Source organism: Acipenser ruthenus, chromosome 9 (assembly GCF_902713425.1).
Source record: "Acipenser ruthenus chromosome 9, fAciRut3.2 maternal haplotype, whole genome shotgun sequence".
Taxonomy (NCBI): Eukaryota; Metazoa; Chordata; class Actinopteri; order Acipenseriformes; family Acipenseridae; genus Acipenser; species Acipenser ruthenus.
The window spans coordinates 33205100-33226068 of NC_081197.1; the positions used below are offsets into that span (position 1 = coordinate 33205100).

The 20969-nt window shown below is 38.6% G+C and overlaps 2 protein-coding genes and 1 non-coding gene across 4 annotated transcripts; 2 read left to right on the plus strand and 1 right to left on the minus strand.

Annotated features, from left to right (window-relative positions):
* Positions 1-4594: 4594 nt before the first annotated feature.
* On the minus strand, positions 4595-13307 carry LOC117405213 (centrosomal protein of 97 kDa). 2 transcript variants are annotated; one of them, XM_034008087.3, is made up of 11 exons: positions 13247-13307; positions 11720-11862; positions 11311-11469; positions 10381-10482; positions 9826-9939; positions 9220-9386; positions 8816-8980; positions 8159-8292; positions 7353-7992; positions 6894-6969; positions 4595-6557 (listed from the first exon to the last, which is right to left on the minus strand). In XM_034008087.3, the coding sequence occupies exons 1-11, from the start codon at positions 13260-13262 to the stop codon at positions 5901-5903; spliced, it is 2373 nt and encodes a 790-aa protein (XP_033863978.3). In that variant the 5' UTR covers positions 13263-13307; the 3' UTR covers positions 4595-5900. The 2 variants fall into 2 exon arrangements, with proteins under 2 accessions (XP_033863978.3, XP_033863977.3); XM_034008086.3 differs by lacking the exon at positions 13247-13307 and adding an exon at positions 12710-13168.
* Positions 13308-13396: 89 nt separating this feature from the next.
* On the plus strand, positions 13397-19958 carry LOC117405214 (large ribosomal subunit protein eL24). Its single transcript, XM_034008088.3, has 6 exons — positions 13397-13534; positions 13662-13737; positions 16143-16253; positions 16822-16958; positions 17307-17370; positions 19830-19958. The coding sequence occupies exons 1-6, from the start codon at positions 13530-13532 to the stop codon at positions 19908-19910; spliced, it is 474 nt and encodes a 157-aa protein (XP_033863979.1). The 5' UTR covers positions 13397-13529; the 3' UTR covers positions 19911-19958.
* LOC117406403 (small nucleolar RNA SNORD2) lies at positions 17446-17515 on the plus strand. The gene has a single exon (XR_004544959.1). It is a non-coding gene; the product is annotated as a small nucleolar RNA SNORD2 (small nucleolar RNA).
* Positions 19959-20969: the final 1011 nt, after the last annotated feature.

Below are 20969 nucleotides of genomic sequence, written 5' to 3' on the forward strand. Positions count from 1 at the left end.
ATGATGCTCGGAAACATCATTTTACAAAGAAAGGGCCATCTACTGATGGGATCCCTCCTACCCAAGCGGCACTGGTACAATGTTAGGTGTGCCGTATATCAAGGTGGTCACGTCTGGGGACAAAGTACAGTTGCTGAGCCGATACTTCCTGACTCTGCTTGCTGGGGCTGGAAACTTTATTGCCCTTTCTGGACAACATTACCAGAAGCAACAGAGTTGCCAGGAACTGGTCCATTGTGGCTGCAAAAAAGGGTGTTGTAGCCGATGCAGCTGTGCAGGGCTTCAATGCACTGCCCTCTGTGCATGTGATGGGCTGTGCATCAATGCCTAATGGAATGACTGAAACATACAGGACTGTAAGAACTCCAATGCAGTGCAGAGTGAGGGACATATGATCAAAGGGACATATCGGTGCTCCTTAATAAGCAAAATTAGTTTATGTTTTCTTCTTACAAGTGGAAACCAATCTATAAATATGACCTCTTAATATTAGAATAATAGATTCTCATTTTCTAGAGCGCTCATTTGATTTTTGCATGTTTGCATGTTTTATTCCATTTTGTGATGTTTGCATGTTTTATTCCATTTTGTGGCATTCTGTGAATTTTGATGAAGAAAGGTGTAGGGGTAGAGTTATTTACAAGTACCTTGAACTGTAACCTAGAAAACTAAAGGCCAAGATGTGCATGAAATAGATAATATTATGCAGCGATTTTCATTAATTTCTGTGATTGTTTTGCTTGCCAATTCAAGAGCTGACTAGCTATTGCTTTACTGATTGCTGTATGATAATCCTCACATTCATGCCAACATTTCGAGTCATCTTGAGCCTTAATTGACCATTTTTTAATGAAACGATGAACAAAAATCCTTCAACTGGTAAACAGCTTGCTTGGGTCGACCACTAGGTGGCGGTATAGGCCACCAGGGGGTGCTGATCAATTGGCACTATATCAGAAAATGTTCAGCACCTAAAGTATGCAAAGTTTCACACTTGTATGAAAAAGTGCACAATCACTGTGCTTATCCTCTGCCAGAAAAAAACAGTGGTTACCACAGACTGTGACAATAATAGGTTAAAGGATTTTAAAAGACTTCATAAAATGAAACTGGCATGCCTACTGGTTGTGGGCTCAATACAAATAGCAAATGAAATGAAACCACATTTTTACATCTGTTATAGATTAAACAGCATGGATGGTTAAAGGATGACACAAAAGTTTTAAAAGATCATGTAAAACAACTCATCAATAGCTCTTCATTGGATTCTTTTCAAGAGCTGTATGACCATTTTTGTCTGGAATGGAGCATTCCATTTCAAGAGTATTTTGACCAACAAATCAAGGATCCTATTGCACAGCATGCTGAAAAATTTGTTACAGAGAGGTTTGCTGCCTTCCAGAATAACATGACTGCGACAAACAATATCAGTGAAAGCATGCATAAAGTGATAAAGCAGCAAACTGATTGGAATTCTGGAATGTATTTGCTTACGATTGTAAGTCGCCCTGGATAAGGGCATCTGCTAATAAATAAATAATAATAATAATAATAATAATAATAATAATAATAATAATAATAATAATAATAATAATAATAATAATAATAATAATAATAATAATAATAATAAAACCATGCCTGTCGACAGCATGGTACTGGCAATGTTCTACATGCAGATGTATTACATCTATGAGTTCAGACGTGCACACATTGGACTTGGAAACTATGAACTCAAGAACAAGTGTCAACACCTGGCCGAGAGTCCTATTCACATGTCACTTCCAGTGTTTTATCCTCTGGAAACAATCATTGAACAGATTAAAGGTAGTACTGCAACACAAGTGGTATTCCAGGCCTGTCATTCCATAGAAAGCAGCTGTCATTCCACTTTTATTTTGTGTATTAATTTATTTTAAAGAAAGTGTATTTGGGATTTTAAGATTCCTGTCTGGGATTTGGAGATATTGACCGTCCTTCTGTTTTCCCCATTGTAGTCAATGGGCATTCCGTTTTGTCATTCGTTTTAGTCTGTCCCGGGTTTGGTCTGTGGAAAAAATGGCAGCCCTACCCTGAGTACTACTTCCGAAATATGAACATGTTACAGTATACTAAATTAACAGATCAAACTTATTAATACTTGCCAACATTTGGAAACTTCAGCGGGACCCTCATCATACACATGGGAGGGGTCAAAGGCAAAAAACACTATCATATAATAATAGACGTATCCCCTCAACGTAACACCACACGACCAGCATGACAGTAAACAGACACAACGAAGCGTTCTTACCTTTGTATACCAGTAAGTTAGTGTTCAGCAGATGTGTCAGCCGCACGAAGAGCACAGTGTGTGGTTTTCACTAACTCTACTGTGCAGAATAAATTAATTTTTTTCTATGTGTAAATATCAGGACTTTCTTCCTATGCATCGGGACGCGTGACATTTGCTAGGAAATCGGGACTGTCCCGACCATATACGGACTGTTGGTAAGTATGCTTATTATGATAGCTTGCAGAATTAGATGAAAACGTTCAATACAATCGGTATAATACATAATCATTAGTTACAAAATCTTGTTCATCTCGTTACTTTTTATAAAAGCTGTAACTTTACTGCTATGCTACTTGCATACTGCTTCGTGGCGTGAAAGCTACTGCGCCTGCACTGCAAGAAACATGTCTTGGATTTGATTCCCACACAGGGTTTATATTGCAAACTTTAACAAAAACATTTTTAAGTGAAAAAAATGTCGTTGATATGAATGACACTTTCATTGAACATACATACTTTTGCACATATAACTTTAACATGCATATATATTGTTGATAGTTTCTATTGTATACTGTTGATGAAATCATGAAATCATGATCGAATTTGGATATGACAATTGCATTATGCTGAATCAATTATTATATTTATTATATATCAATTATTATATTTATATATAAAAAAATATCACTTTATGTGGCAGATTGCTGCTGAACATAGCACCCGGGAGGGGGCACTCATTATTTCTGATCAGGATGGGATCAGCCAGGCAGAATACCAGAAGGAAAATATAAACTAGACAACACTACTATACTTACTAAACTATACTTAACAAACAGATTCACATTCACAGCAAGCAGTTTGCACTGTCCGTTAATTAAAACAATAACTAAACACAGAAATACAATTTAAAACTAAAGGGCAGCGCTACCACCTGCAAAAGAGAACCCTGCTCCACAACTGCCATCTGAGAGGCAGTGTCCCGCGCCACCCAAGAGAAAGTGCCCCACACTGCCAGTGAGACTGCACAGCGATGTCAGTGAAAGAGTACCTCCCACCACCCGGAAGAGACTGGCCTACGCTACCAGAGAGTACCTCGTGCCGTCAGAGCCCCAGAGAGAGAGCCCAGCACTGCCAGAGGCCCAGAGAGGGCACCCAGCATTGCCAGAGCCCCAGAGAGAGAGACCCGCATCCCCAGAGAGAGCCCTGCACTGCCAGAGCCCTAGAGAGAGAGCCCAGCATCGCCGCCCTAGACAGAGTGCCCCACGCCATGGCTGCAGCACCCACCCTTGCTAAGCTGGGTTCTGAGGTTGCTGTTGGGGCTGTGTGTGGAGGGGGGCAGCGGTTCCAGGAAGCCCGGACCCATGAGGGACTGCCGTCCAGGACTGGCAAGGGGGTCCAGAATTAGTGGCTGCACTGGAGCCCCGTGATGCGGCCCAGCCCCTGAAGTGGTCATCACATTGTGTTACTGTCCTCCTCCCTGGCAACCACACAGGGACCAGGTCAGTGCATCCCAAAGCGTTTGAGAGGGGGCCAGTGTAGAAGTGGGTCAATTTGGGTCTGGATGCTGGGGGTGGGGTGCAGGAATGTTAGTGTTAGTGTGCTATTGTCAGTAGACGCGCATTTTGTGTTGGCACACTGCCTGGAGTGTCACATGCACAGTTCAGCTGTATGTAGATGGGGTCTGTGTTGGCTGCACTGTGATTTGTGTTTGGTTCCACCAACCAGCTGTTTGCGTGGGACCGAGGGTCTGAGCCATTGGACCGTGTATGTAAATGTACCTCTGTGTCTGTGAGCCAATAGGGCTCGAGGGGGGAATCACTATTTTATGCGTGCATCTTAGGGTGTGTCCTGGAGCTGTCTGTCTGCGCTAAACCATTTAATAAGAGAGCATTCATTTGCCTGCTCTTCCAACGCTTAATAAAAATAGCAGTTTTCAGTGCTTTAAACTGTATCCTGTGCCGTCTCCAATTCTTCCTGCTCCGGACCAGGTACGCTGACACTACTATAGCAGATTGTCAAGTATCTGGAATGTGAATTGAATGCATTGATTGCTAGATTACTATTTCTAGTAATATAAGGTGTTAAAAGACAATGAGTACCGGGTGCATTTAATAGATCTACTGCTTTCAATACGCTCTCATGAGAACATGTCAAAACACATCAGCATACCTGTTTTTAACTTGTTTTAATGAATAAAGTATGAATAATTGACACTTTTGGGATGTAGACTTTTATTTAGCATCTATGTGTTCTACTATATATATATATATACACACACACACACACACATACATACACTGATGCACAAAAGAAACGCAACACTCAGGTCTAATGGATTTAATCAAATACTTTAAACAGAGATGTCAAACAAAATCACAGAAAATGTGAACAAAAATACAGATCATGATAAGTTTTCAGTATAAAACGTGACATACTTTCAAAATGAAAACGTTACAAAGTTAGTGTCGGGTATGACCTCCCTGAGCATTAACACAATCCTGGCAGCGTTGATGCATAGACCTGATCAGCCTCTGGATAGACTGTTGTGGGATGTTCCGCCGCTCTTCCTGTGCAGCTGCAGCCAGCTGGCAAAGGTTGGCTGGTGGTGGTTGCCCCACCGGTTGGCTGGAACAACGCAACAGTCAGCATAACGGTCTTGGGCCGGTATGGTGACCCACTGCCTTCCAGGACGTGGCCTGTCCCTCACTGAGCCGGTTTCCTAGTTTCTCTGGACTAGTCTGCTGATTATTGAAGCAGAACATCTCATTCTCCAGGCAACTTCTCTCACAGATAGGCCACCTTCAATCATGCCGATAGCAACCAGGCGATCTTCATTACTCAAGCGGGGCACGGTCGTATCTTTCACTGTTCTTGCATTAATTAAAATCATATCTTTTCGAATGGCTATTTATGTAGATTCTTAATCAACTCATTTTGGCAATATTAACTCAACTCAGATAACAAACACTGAGCAGAGCTCATGGCATTTTTATGAAATCACCACTTAAGCTCAGTATTTTGTTATCCCAAGGAACAATACTACTCAAACAATGAACAAACCTATCTGCTCACTATTTAAAATGCAAATAACATTATGTATGTGTCCAATGAGCTACTGATGTAAAACAGACTGTTGCATTTTCATTGTGCCTTGTGTTTTTCAGGCACAATAAAAGTGGATCAAGCGCATGAAAAACACAAGCCAAGTTAGTAGAAACAATTGGGGCAACCTTGGCCCCATTTGGTTTTACAGTTGTGCCTATTTGCTTTGTGCTGGGCAAGGTTGCCCCAATGGTTTCTTGAAACTTGGCTTGTGTTTTTGATATCTCTACTTTAAATGGCTGGGCACTTTTGGTAACTTGGTGTTTTTTCACATTTCCAATGTGTTTTTGTTTCAGATTTATTATACATGGCAGACTTCTAGGTATGTACAAGTGTAGTCTGAAATGTACATTTTGCAAAGTTTAACACTTAGGTTTTGAAGTTTGAGACAACAGTTTTAAAATGTTGGCGATTCATTCCCCTTAGTTTTGTGCTTGGTGAGGGGAACAAACTGAAATACGATAGTTCGAATGGCCCCCGTTATCTGTGCAATACCCACTGAAAGTTACGGCTGTGGCAAGCACTCTTACACGCCTGCTTCCACTGGCAGGCCTTGCAAATCTGGCTCCACCCTCCTGTCCTGTACCTCTGGACTGGGAGTCCACTCGGCCTGCAATACTGCCGATGTCTCTTGAGGAGGAAGAGGAGGTGGGTGGGTCTCTTCCACCTCTGCAGAGTTGGGTCTGTGGCTCTCTGTCCTCTCCACAGCCCCGTCCTCTGCCTCCTCCAGCTGCTGGACAGAATTCAGATATTGCTCAAGCAGGCTGTTGTCCTGTTCACTTCGTGAACTCTCCTTGCTGTTTACCTCCTCTCCCAGTTCCGTGCCTTCCCTGTTCTCAGTCTGCCCTTCCGTGAATGGCCGCACAGTCTCTATAGAGGCCCCAGTGCCAGAGCTCAGGCTCTCGTCCGTATCGCACTGGCTAGAAAGCAGAGTGCACCTTAGCTTGTCAGGTTCGCCCCCACCAGCAGAGGAGTGGAAGCCAGAGTCAGGGAAAGACTGCTCGCAGCAGTGGGATGCTGGTCCTTCGGTGCTGAACGCCAGAGAGTTGTGGGGTTTGGGATCATAGAGATTTGAGGAGGAGAGACTGGATGGAGCCAAAGTGCTGGATGAAGGAATCTCCCGCTGGGAAACAGATTGAAGCTGCTGGTTTACAGACTGCTGCCACTGCTGGAAGTACTGAAGCTATATATAAAAAAAAAATAAACAAACACATAGATGTCACATAAGATTTTTCTACCATATTCAGAAGACATTTGATTTTATATGACTATCAGTGATTTAAAACTTTCTAAAAAGAAAAAGTAAACTAATTTAAAGACGTGTGTGTGTGTCATTTGAATGATTCTGAAGATACAAATTAACAATGAATGTTGTAATAGAAAGTAAAACTTCCTGTTGTGCTTCAGCCAGCATTTACATGTGAGGCCAAACCAAACATAGCTTAAAGACATTGAACAGAAATCTGGATTTGAAAGAGGGGCCAGTGGTTAACATGTCCTAGGATCTACTGTGAAATACCTGTTTCCACATGAATTTTACAGCCTCTTCTTGCACAAGCCTCTGTATTCTCTCTTCTTCATACTCCTTTCTCAGCCTGGAAAATGCAACAGTAAGGCTTGTGTAAATGATCAAAACAGACACTGCTTTGTAAAATAAGCTTGTTTACAAAAAAAAGTTTTGAAACAGTGTTATTCGTTGACATTTTATAGTATTATAACTTACTGAAACCATATAGTTAAGTTGGTTAAAATAATCTTGAAATCCATAGGTTCTTTTTAAGCATATCTAAATGCTGCTGCAATTAAAGAATATATGAATGATGGGTGATTTATTAATATATCCCAATGATGGGTGATTTATTGACCCCTTCACTACAATTACTAGAAAAATACAGTGGAATTAGGCAGTATTAAGATTGCTGTTACAATGGTAAAACTACAGAGGTTTACCAATAATATATTAAATGTATTATCTTACTGTATTAATTCATCAGACAGGAACACAATGTGGTCCTGCATTCTGCGCAGGCGGATTTCAGAGCGAACTTCCTTAGCCCTGGGGTTGAAACGCCTGGTCCAAAAGCCTCGCCAGCATGCCTGAATTCTGATGGCTGCTTCATTCAAACCATGAAGGATACCTTTCTCTTCCTCTTCCTCAGTAACGGTTTGCTCAGACCTCTCTTCAAAGGGCAGTGCTATCTCCAGAAGATTGCTTCCAGTCACAGAGGCTGCAATGTCACAACTGCTGTGACCCTCGCTTGCTGCCTTCCCAACAGACTGCTTCTCTGTCCAGACTGGCTCCTTAGCCTCACTCACCCTGGTCTCTGCACTATTTCTGAATTGCAGGACTGTAGCACCAAGGTCCTCGTCTGACACCTCCTCCCTTTCAAGCTTCAGCTCGCCGGTGGGTGACAGAGGGGACATGCCGGAAGTCACAGGCATGAATGTGGACTCGGAGGACAGGAGGCTGCAGTTCAGCTTGTCCTCATCCGTCTGGACATCTTCCAGGTATAAGGGCTCGTTGCGGGATGAACAGGACTGTGCCGACTGCTCAGCAGCGTAGGAGTTATCAGCAGACACACTCATTCCCAACCAGGTGTTGATCTGAGGTATAGGCTCTGAAGCACAAGGTGAAAATAAACCACAGGCTTTTTTTTTTTTTTAAGACAATTACTCATTTTGCAAATAAAAAGAGTGTGGACTGGTATGATTACCACTCAGTGCCACCACTGCACATGACGCCCTTTTAGACACTGAATGTGTGATCTGGAGTGCAATTCCCACCTCTGTCAGCAGACCCCAGTGGTGTGTGTGTTGGACTGCAGCGCTCGACTGGGAGTTGAACAGGTCGGTTCGTTGTGGATGAGCTGGGTGGACATCCTTTCTGAAACTGCTGCTGCAGCTGTTTCTGATGGAGTCTGGACAACAACATTTATATTTATATACAGATTAACGTAATCCACAACAGACCTTTTTTTTTCTTTTTTACCAATTCTGACCAAAACATTTAAGTGTTCATGTAATGTTACAAAGTAAAAAATGTTGACAGTGTTTATTTTAGACTTACTACATTCTACAATGTGTTTTATAGTTATGGGTGAACACTAAAGTGTTGGATTATTATTTTAATTTATAATTAATAATCTGAACTATATAAACTTGCCATACTTGAGGAAAGTTCTGTGGAATTTGTTTGGAAGTTTTTTTTTATTATTCCTATTCCTTTAACGATGAGAAAAAATATTCAAAGCTCTGTCACACTTAGAAGACAAGACACTTGGACAGCGTAACAAGACAAAAAGCGAATACAAATGTCGCTGTTCTATGTGTATTTTGGAAAATATTTTCAAATTGGATTTTGGATGAAGCTTTACTTTACAAAAAAAAAAAAAATCTGATCTAACAGAATTGCCTGAGGAGCGAATATCTTCACAGTCCCACCTTTGTTTGTTTAGTATCTTCTCCAGTTTGGCATCCTCTGCAGACTGCAAGGCAGGGGTGGATGACAGAGGGCAGACTGAAGCCAGGTACTGCACCAGCTGCATGTGCTGCCCAGGACGGTACAATCGCCCTTTGCCTTGACTATAGAGCCACTCTGCCTTCAACCTGGGTAAAAAACATATCAGAATTACCAGTGCCCTTGCATAAATATAAGAAAGAACAGCGTATGAACATGTGTTATTCTCCATTGCCAATGCATATCACTGCCTGGGGATATAGTGGAGGTGGTTTTTTCATATATATATTAATACTTTAATACTCCCAATTCCCATTACATCATGACAGACTTCATATCAAGAGGTTTTCACTGACTGAATAATAAGGAGATACTGCCAAATGCATACCCTTCCTTCTGTGACACAATGTAGCCATCTAGAATCTTGAGACTGAGGCACCAGCTGACTATGTAGGGCCGATAGTCGTACCCAGGGAGGGAGGGAGTAGCCATTACACAGGGGTTGCTCATAATGGACAGCTGTTCCAGTTCAGAGAGCGAAGTCAGAAAAGAAACCTGGAATAAGAAGCATTGGTCCTGTGAATTAGAATTCAGTTACAATGGTGGAGCTAGAGGGCTCAGAGGATTACATTTTTACCTCCTACATCTGTTTTGAACCTGTTTAATGTGGTCTAGTTGATGGAACAGTACTTTGTTCACTCTTTTAGTTACTAATAATTGAATAGCATACATTGGGCCAGATTAAAGGAGAATAATAAAATATCTATAAGTTTATAAGGTGGTTTAACCTTTAAAATACTGTATATTATTTAAATACTATAATGAAACTAACCCTGGTGGTGTGTTCTTTGCTAATTCTGCCCTCTGCTGGTGAGAATAAGCTACAATGCTATATACATATTACAAAAAGTGGTGATTTTCTAATACTACAGGGATGCATAAAAAGTAAATAATGTTTTTTTTTGTTTGTTTGTTTTTTTTTTCAAGGTAATACCTCATTGAGATCACAAATTTCATTTTCTGCCAAAGACAAGATGTTCAGCCCTGTAGGCAGATGAAGTGGCACAGTACGCAGGGTTGTTATGATGTTTCCATGAAGCAGGAGAGTCTAGTTAAAGAAGCAACAAGATTAAAGTAAAGGATACATATCAGCATGAATTTAAACCTGAATCCTTGAAGTAAAAATACATTCTGAGAAGCTTGGTAATGAAACATGTCTACGTTTTTACAAAAAGCTTTCAAAAAAAAAAAAAAAAAAAAAGACAAACAATTCTGTTTGTGGAAAAAAAAAACAATACATAACTTGTGACAAAAAAACTGGTGGTTAATCTTAGGACTTAAGAAGTGGTGAAAACTGTACTTCTGCTGTGTAGAAAGACTAGTAATGAGGCAAGAACAACAGTATATTAAATTTAAGACAAGCTTTAAATTGCACAAAATACTGACCCTTTCATTAAAGTAAATGTCCCATTAAATATTGGTACCTGAATATTACAACAGAACCCCCACTTCTACTCTAGTTTACACAAGGTTACTGGAGTGACTTTACCTTTAATGAGGGAAGCTTTGAGAGGTCTGCTATCTGCGAGATGTTGTTGTCAGACAAGTCCAGGTGCTTCAGCGCCACACAGCTGTTTATCTGATCAATCACCTGAAATATAAAAAGGTCAGTTAGCCATCATGCGATATTTGTAACTGATCGATTACATTGTTTAAAGTTGCATTGTTTATGCTCCTGTTGATGCAATACACTTCAAGGTGTAGTGACCCATAAGGGTTAACAAACACATCTGTATTTTGTATTTTAGAAGGTTGATACTATGCTTTTGTACTCAAGAAGAATGTCATTGACTGACAGGTTGATTTATCCAACTCTAGATCTACCTTTACCCACTTGTCCAATCACTGCATACAGCAAGCGGTTAATGAACAAGTCACCTAATTTGTGGAAGGAATAGGGAGAGTTAAGTTTGCATTTTATGTAAAATATTGCAATGGAAAATGTCTTGGATCACTGCAGTGCAGCTGTACAGAAAGAAATGCACTACTGACACAGCTGCATGAATCAAATCAATGCAGAACTGTGAAACGTTAACAGGTTAGGCTTTAATGTACTGTGTTTGTTTTTTCTTCTCTTGTGGCATGCTAGGCGCTGGTGTTTCGAATCTTGTATCAATATATGGTATCATTAAGGTACTCCTTTACAGATTAAGACCTACACCAAAAAAAAAAAAACTATCTACACTATTTTATGCTTTAGTTTGATTTACCTTTTTTTTTTTTTTACTGTATTATAAATTGCATTAAAGAAATATATTTTAGAGTTATATTGAACATGAAAATATAGTGTCACTGCCTCAACCTTTTTTTTTATGTTGTTCCTGTGGAAATGGAGAAATCTTTGACTTTCATGTTAACCTCTCACCTACAAATAAAGCCTCTAAACAGAACGTTCCTTTTACGTTAGCAAGAAAGCTACCTTGATGTTGTTCCCGGCTAAGTTCAGCCACTCCAGATGCCCCAGGTCCTTTAGCCCTTCGACATACCCAATGCTGTTGTTGGGCAAGTTCAGTACCCTGAGGTTCGTCAGTTTGGCTACTCCCATCATCCGCACAAGCCGATTGTTGGCCACAGACAACTGAAAGAAAGAGAATTTATTAAAAATAAGACAGAGAGATTAAAGGACAGCCAGCTTCCCTTCATTGTGTCCAATCTGTATTTAACCACGTAGGGAAGAATCTTGTAAAAACACAGGAGAGGTTTAATAGTGCTGAATGACAAGTCCATGAGTATCAGAAAATGAAATGGTCACTGCAGATAAAGAAAATAGAAAAACTGTTTTACAGTTTTAGTGGGAGCATTAACCAGCCCCTTCCATCAAGCTGTACCTGCATTAACTCTTTACACTTCTCCAGATGCTCCAGCTTTATGATCTGGTTCTTGTCCAGGATCAGTGTGTGGGCTCCAGCAGGGCAGGGAAACGCTGACTCCAGCTTCTGCATTCCCTGGCCTGACAGATCAACCACAGATCCTGTGCACAGAATAAAAAAACAACAAATCTGTGTTAGGACATGCAGAAACATAAACAATGGAATTCCAAGCACTGAGCTGAGGAAATACATTCGATTTCCCATAAACGTGGTCCAGGTTTCATGGTTCTTCACCACTTTTATAATTACTGTACCTCTACATTTTCAATTATAACTGGTCAGGACTCACAACCATGCATGTGCCATAAGAATCGCAGCAGATCAACATTTTTGCTTGTGTTTACTCTGCAACTTGAACCAGGATACACAGGTGTTCTCGTTTTATTTCAGGCATCCACCAGTGTAAATCCATTCACAATAATCATCTCACAGCCTCTGGACTAATAATGTAGTTCTACCTAATTAGACAATAAACAAGACATGATGTACAGACAGCGTACAGTATCTGACACCAAACTAACCTGCCGCCAATGATCCAATTAAAATTCTCGTGTTGTATTATTAAACGCACTCCCATAAAATGTGCCCCAAATTATGAGGCCAATTTCACATTTTTACATACGTTTTGTTTGAAATGTAAGATTAACACAACATTAAAGCTAATGATAAATGATTGTAACGTTGCTTTAATTATAAATATGAGGGCTGACATTCAGTAGTGGGCTAAAAGTAATAGTGGCAACTTTAGGTGAGTTACAAAGGCCAGTCAAACTGTCACCGAAGTCTGTTCCATCGCATAAACTTTAAAGTTTAGCTTTACGAAGCACGGTCCAGTCTGCTTGTACTTTAAATATTTGCCATTAGTAATCGACAAAATATGTCAATAATAATAATAATAATAATAATAATAATAATAATAATAATAATAATAATAATAATAATTCTTACCATATTTGTCCAACGTGAGACTCGAAACACTCATTTGCAAGACTATTTATCCAGTAATAACTGGTAGTAATTATACTGTATTCCTTTTTCACTGCACAGTTCACGGTTTTACTTAGTTCAGGCTGCAGGTTAACGGGTTGATGACATTTACACAACGTTGCTATGCTTGTCAAACAACATTTACACAGTATATTTTTAGTCCAAATGACACGGAGCATACTGTGTAGAGTACCAACCCACACCTGGCCAACTGCCTGTCGCCAGGGAAGCGCAAGAACGCATGGGAGCTGTAGTTCCCCACTGAAATCACATCCATTCAATCAAATGATATTCACATATTAACAAAACTACAATTCCCTTTGCGCATCGCGCGCCATTTGTCTTGCGTATTTCAAAACAAACCAGGGTTACGCTGCAAATTAACACACTTCAGAGTTGACAGCCCCTCTACGTTTTAACAATAAACTCAGATTGTGTCATTAACACCATATTTACACAAAACCGTGTGCTGAATACCCAGTAAGTTACTGCAGTTACCTTCAGTATGTGCCATATTAAAAGCCTTCTCCCCACTCAGATGCCGCCATACTTCCCGCTTGTGTTAACGCCAGGCAACGGGTCCGACAACTGACTGATGACATTAATTTAACAAAACATAATTGTAAATCAACACTTGTAAAACAACGTTAAATTACAATAATATCGTTTGAGAAAGGTGCTTTATATTTTAATTTAGTCTTAGAATAAATAATTATGTACCGATAGGTACTTGTGCCCGTCCCATGATCCTCTCTTTCTTTTCGCCATCTTAGCCGCAGCCATGAAGTGAGTGATTCTGTTTGTTATCAGCAGCCATCGGCGCTTAAAATGAAGAAAATAACACACATTAAACAATCGTGTTGCATTATAGTGTTTCAAAGTTTAATAATTGTGTTGTATTTTTTGAATCCAGGGTCGAGCTGTGCAGCTTTAGTGGGTACAAAATCTACCCTGGGCACGGTAGGCGATACGCCAGGATAGACGGAAAGGTAAAGAGACACCGGCTTTCTACCCATTTGTTGCAGTTTAGAACATTGTTAAAATAATAAAAGCCCAATACAGACATATCGACGTAATTTAATTGCATACAGTGTTTTACGCGCTAGTTTGTTATTGTGTGAATATACATGATATGACTGTTCTTTGCCATGTGTGGAACACGTAAGTTCACCCCCAGTGTGTAACTCTACCAATAGTATTAATGCGGCGAAGGATCGTACTCTAGACGGCCAATTTCAGATCATACACACAATCCTCAATTAATTGATGATGATCATTAAAATACTTGTCATTCTTGGTTGGCTGGTCAGCCGTGAGATATGCTCGAAAGTATTACTTCTCTTTAATGACAGCACATTATAACTCCGTTCTTACAGATTACGTTGTGAATGTGAATTGTCTTGAGGTCAAGTACCTGTAACTTGTTACGCCTTGCTGTATCGTGTGTTAAATTGAATTTATGAATGGATGTGATGCGTCTTATTGCTGAAGCAACTGTATAGTGCAGAATGACGTACCATTCTATAAACGTTGTGTCTTTGACTCGAACTAAGGTTTAATTCCTCTGTAAAAGTGGATTATGTAGTGTTTGGTATAAAATTACTAGTGTTTTAGTTGGTGGTTTATTTTGGTCTTTCACAACTTATCTTAGTGCCGATTGTAAGATGTAACTTGTCATATAACAGATTAAAACACAATGTTAAATGTTGGCCCTAATTATAGTGGCTTGTTTACCTTGTGGGTGATCTATGGTTTTATCAAAAGTGTCTACCTACTCAGGTGGGGGCAACATTAGTTTGTGGAGATTTGATCTGTACCATGTATTGTGCACAGGGGTGGACTGTAAACACAACTAGCACTATGCCTGTGCATAAACTGGAAGTCCATAAATGTCCATGTCATAATTTCTAAGAACATAAAGGTTACAAACGAGAGGAGGCCATTCGGCCCATCTTGCTCATTTGGTTGTTAGTAGCTTATTGATCCCAGAATTTCATCAAGCAGCTTCTTGAAGGATCCCAGGGTGTCGGCTTCAACAACATTACTGGGGAGTTGGTTCCAGACCCCCACAATTCTGTTTAAAAAAAAAAAAAAAAAAAAGTGCCTCCTATTTTCTGTTTTGTATGCCCCATTATCTAATTTCCATTTGTGAACCCTGGTCCTTGTTTCTTTTTTCAGGCCGAAAAAGTCCCTTGGGTTGACATTGTCAATACCGTTTTAGAATTTTGAATGCTTGAATCAGATCGCCTATTAGGCTTCTTTGTTCAAGACTGAATAGATTAAATTATTTTAGCCTGTCTGCATATGACATGCCTTTTTAAAGCTGGAATAATTCTGGTCGCTCTTCTTTGCACTCTTTCTAGAGCAGCAATGTCCTTTTTTGTAGCGGTGACCAGAACTGAACACAATATTCTAGGTGAGGTCTTACTAATGCATTGTAAAGTTTTCACTATATATCTGAGCTTTTTGTTGGCTTTTTTTAATAGCTTCCCCACATTGTCTAGATTAAGACATTTCTGAGTCAACAAACTCCTAGGTCTTTTTCATAGATTCCTTCTTCAATTTCAGCATCTCCCATATGATATTTATAATGTGCATTTGTATTGCCTGCATGCAGTATTATTATTTATTTATTATCCTTACACTTTTCTATATTAAGTGTAATTTGCCATGTGTCTGCCCAGTTCTGAATGCTGTCTAGATCATTTTGAATGACATTTGCTGCTGCAATGGTGTTTGCCACTGCTCCTATTGTGTAGTCTGCAAATTTAACAAGTTTGGTTACTATACCAGGATCTAAGTCATTAATGTAGATTAGGATGAGCCTAATACTGATTCCTGTGGTGCTCCACTGTTTACCTCGTTCCATTTTGAGGTTTCTCCTCTAATCGGTACTTTTCTGTTTTATACATGTTAACCACTCCCTAATCCATGTGCATGCATTTATTTGAATCCCTACTGTGTTCAGTTTGAGAATTCATCTTTTATGCGGGACTTTGTGAAAAGCTTTCTGGAAATCTAAATAAACCATGTCATATGCTTTGCAATTATCCATTGTCGATGTTGCATCCTCAAAAAAATCAAGCAGGTTAGTTTGGCACGATCTCCCTTCCCTAAAACCGTGCTGACTGTCTCCCAGGATACTGTTGCCATATAGGTAATTTTTCATGTAGATCGTTAGTAACTGCTGGGTAACACCAGTATAAATTTGAAATCTTAGTGAGTTGGTTGGTTGCTTTCATTATTCAAGGTATGGGAAACTGTAGTACACCCTAAAACTATCATACAGTGTATTATGTGGATTAGAATGTTGCTGTACATGTCATATTTTTTTGTATTAATGTTAATATATTTCTCTATTCTGATATAATGGTTTTATTTTTTTTTCTAATAGGTTTTCCAGTTCCTGAATGGAAAATGTGAGGCTGCTTTCCTTTCCAAGAGGAATCCTCGGCAGATCAACTGGACTGTTCTGTACAGGCGCAAGCACAAGAAGGGCCAGTCTGTAAGTCTTTACATGGCTTAGTTATTGAGCTTGCATGTCCGTACAGGGGTGGGGAGTTTGAGAACCCCAACTATTCATATAAAGAATAGTTACTCAACAATAAATACGATACTATGTATTTAGAATTGGAAAGAAAGGCTGTTAACCCTTAATCAATATACCTGATTGTGGAGTTTGACTTTGCATCAGCTTATCCTGTTACATCCTTATACATTAGAAATTAAATTCCATTGTCCAATTGTAAGATATTCTGTTACCCTGTGTGTACTGTGATTGCAGATGTACTTATGATTTGAAAAACATAACTTGCATATTAGGTCTTAGCAATAACACAATGTAAATGGGCAATAGGTAAAAATGTATGATAAGTTGTATTGAAAAAAGTTGCTGCTGGGAGGATTTAAATTTGTATGGCAATGATTTGCAACTTCAGTGGACCTTGTGTGCACAACTAGAATCTCGTAAAAAAAACCTATGTGCAACATGCTGGAACTGACAGGCAACTCCAGCCCATGGAGTGGCTTATCAAGCACTATTTCCTAACTATGCCTGTGTTTCTTAATCGTAGGAAGAGGTGCAGAAAAAGCGAACCCGCCGTGCTGTGAAGTTCCAGAGGGCCATCACTGGCGCTTCTCTGGCAGAAATTATGGCTAAAAGAAATCAGAAGCCTGAGGTGCGCAAGGCCCAGAGAGAACAGGCTATCAGGTGAGAGCGAGTTCATTTATTTACAGCTTCTGTGTTGTGTGGTGAGTTCACAAGTGACATTTTTGGTTTGACTACAAACCTGTTCAGGTGGGTGTAACCTAGAACCAGTGATGTACTAGTTGCAGCCATGGAAGTCTCTTTTTGGTTCACTTCTGAAATAGAGAAAGCAGTGATTTGGAAACTACTGCTACTTTAAACAGGAATACTGAGCATCTCAACTGTCATACATGTATGGCCCCAAGTATCGTCGTGACTAACTTATTTTCACATTTAATTTAAAATGACTGTAGGGATATACCATTGGTTTTGTACATTAATTGAATTAAAGGTGTTTGTTTGAATAAACAGGGCTGCTAAGGATGCTAAGAAGGCCAAGCAGGTAACCAAGAAGACATCTGCCCCAAGTGCTAAGGTAAGATAACTAATAAGAGTGGAGAGTGCCTGTGCACTGCCTCAGTGTATCTGCATCAGACACACAAAACAAAATGAGTGAAATGATGCTTTACCATCTTTCGGGACTGACCTAAAATGGAGACAGCCTTTTCAACTGATCACTCATTTTGTCTTAAGGGGCATTACTAGATGCCCTCAACATAATGTCATTTCCAGGGCCTTTCTTTTTGTATACATTTGTTAAATGTACAGCAACGCTGTTGCATTAATGAAGCTCAGCTGAGAATGGTGTAATTCTTCATATTGGCAATGCTGTAGGAGTTAATAAATTACAAATACGTGTGTGTGTGTGTGTATATATATATATATATATATATATATATATATATATATATATATATATATATATATATATATAAAAAAAATGTGTATGTGTGTTTTTTATAAGAAAAACACAAACCTTCCAGAGAATACAATTTTATTTTGCATGTTTTTAAAATCCTTGTACCCAAGTGTCCCTCGTAAAGAAGCTTGTCAAAAAGCACTAGATAATAGACTAGATAAATCAATACCTACAGCAGAGGTACTGAACATGATCAACATAGTTTTAGAAAACAGTTATTTTACATTTGTTGCTAAGAATTACAAACAAAACGATGGTACAGCAATAGGATCTAAATTAGGAATGCATTTTGCCAGTACATACATGGGGAAATGGGAAGAACAATTACTTAGAAAATCGGAAAGAGAACCTTTAGAATACATTTGGTTTGTAGATGATATTTTTGGGGTTTGGACACATGGAGAAGAGTCTCTTTTCCAGTTTCATAAAATGGCAAATGAAATACACGGTAATATTAAGGTGGACCTTCGATGGACAAGGAAAGAAATAGAATTTTTAGATACCATAGTAAAACTTGAAGAAGGTTCAATTGAGACTAACCTCTTCTGTAAACCTACTGACATGCACCAGTATTTACACATGTCCTCTGCACATCCAATACACACTAAAAGGGCAATCCCAAAGGGTCTAGGAATAAGAATACGAAGAAAATGCTCTAAAGAAAGTGACTATGTAAAACAAAGAAATGTATTAAAAACAAATCTTAAAAAAAGAGGATACAAAGAAAGAATTATAGAGATGGAGTTAAGAAAAGTGGATAAACTAAAAAGAGATGATCTACTAGATTATAAAAATAGAGATAAAAAGGTCAAAAGAGTCGCATTAGTAATGACTTACTCTAAACTTTTGCCCAATATTTCTAAGATAGTTTGGAAAAACTTGCGGATTCTACATAATTCAGAAAAATTAAAAAAAGTATTTAAGGCCCCAGTTGTAGCATTAAAAAGAGAAGCTAATTTAGGTGATATTTTAGTTCACAGTAAACATAAAAGAATAATTGACAAAATAGGTTCTACGAACATGTGCACCAGTAAATGTAAAGTGTGTAAATACATAGACAAAAGTAAAAATATAATTAAACATAAGAACACCACATATCCACTAAAAACTAATACCTACTGTAAAAATAGCAATGTCGTTTATGGAATAGCCTGTGAAAAATTTGATGAAATCAAATATGTTGGAGAGACTGGAACTACTTTTATATAAAAGAATTCAGAACCACCTTTCATTAATTAGAAATAAAAAAATGAATGAACCAATAGTACAGCACTTCACCAGTCAGGGACATGACATAAATGATGTAAAGTTTGTAGTATTAGAACAGCTCAAATTAGACAATGCGACATATAGAAGAATAAAAGAAAGTAAATGGATAAATAGACTGAACACAATTATGCCAGTGGGACTCAACAGAAAAGAATGAACTAATTAACTTCAATAAATATATAACATTTAAATAAATAAACAAAATTCATTCAAAAGTTGTGCATGCTGATGCGCTGGGGAGGCCAAATCTAGACTGATCCTCAGAGCCAGCATTGCATGATATAATAAAAATATAAGTTTATATAAAGTAATGTTAATCAGAATTAATACAGATTCAAAGATAGAAGTAAAAATGATGTCACAATATATAGAACACCATTACATCATGTAAGAATAAATCATGGATTTGAATGTAAACAATAACAAGTAGTTGTCATGCTGTCAAAAACCTATAAATACCTCCAATGTTTTGATTCAAACACAGGCTCCCTTGAGAAAGATATGTACAACATATCGAAACGTTGGGCAGCTGGCTCTTTGAGCTAAAATAAATATATATATATATATATATATATAATATATATATATATATATATATATTCTGAAGTATTTGTGTAGGCATACAATGTTTAGTTGGTTCCAGATTTGCAAATGGATACTGGTTAGTTGTTTCTATTTGTTTGCTTTTTATATTTTCCTCCTTATTGTTAAAATACCTTGTCCATTTCTATAGCCTGACAGTTTGGAAAGAATACTGTGGATCAGTAGGATTTGTGGAACTGAACATTGTATTTTTCTCTTTGCAGGCTCCAGCTAAGGCTGCACCTAAACAGAAGATCGCCAAGCCCACGAAGGCCCAGCAACCACGTGTTGGTGGAAAACGCTAAACAAAATTAAGTGTTAAGGATATGTAATAAAAAGTTGACATTTCCAAACACTGTCATGAGTATTTATCTGCAAGGCGAATAAGCTTTTTAAAGCGGCATGTAGTTCTAAGTTTTTGCTGCATTGGCAACACAAGCATTTCGAAAAGACCTGGTCTAAAATGTTGCCAATTTATCCGGTTTCTTTTTAGCACTACACTAATGATACAGGCACTTGGTTGAGCAATTGAAGGCCAATGCATTCTGGGGTCTGATCACAAATGTGAATATGTAAATTAATACATATTACAGACATTTTACAGACATTGGATATTAGCTGGTACAGTTGATCAATGGGCTATGCTGTGCCATAGTTTTGTGATGATTGATTGTTTTATTAACATGCTTTTAGTATACCACTTCTGAATTTTGTGAGTTGCAAACTAAATCCAGCACTAGCAACAACAATACTAATGTTGGAACCCACAATGCATCTTGCTTTATACTGCATAAAAAGGACACTGCTTTACCAATGTTTCCAATAAAGGTCAGCTGCTCTGTTACTACTCAATAGCGGAATGGTACAAAGCACAGCTGAGAGGACTCCTGTTTTAAAACCACTGCTTACTAATGAAGTGTTTCAAGCAGAGAACAGATGATTATTTCAGACAAAGATAGGTACACAAGTTCAAGAAGTTGTAGTGTAATTGTGATAATGGCATTGCTGTGCTGTGTTCCTCGTTAATAAAGAAACTCCCGTATTCAGATACCTTTAACTCTTGATTATAACATTGTATCACACCACAGCAATGCCATTGTCCTTTAAATAATTGGTCAGTGTTTTGCTTAATGTTTAGTCTTGCAAATTACTATTTATTTCTTCGCAGACACCCTTATCCAGGGCGACTTACAATCGTAAGCAAATACATTTCAAGTATTACAGTACAAGTAATAATACAATTAAGAGCAAGATAAATACAATGACTTTGGTTCAAGCAAGTACAAGTGTGACAAAATACAATTCAATAATACAGCAGATAAGTGTCCGTGATAGTTACATCAGGATATGATTAAATACAAAAT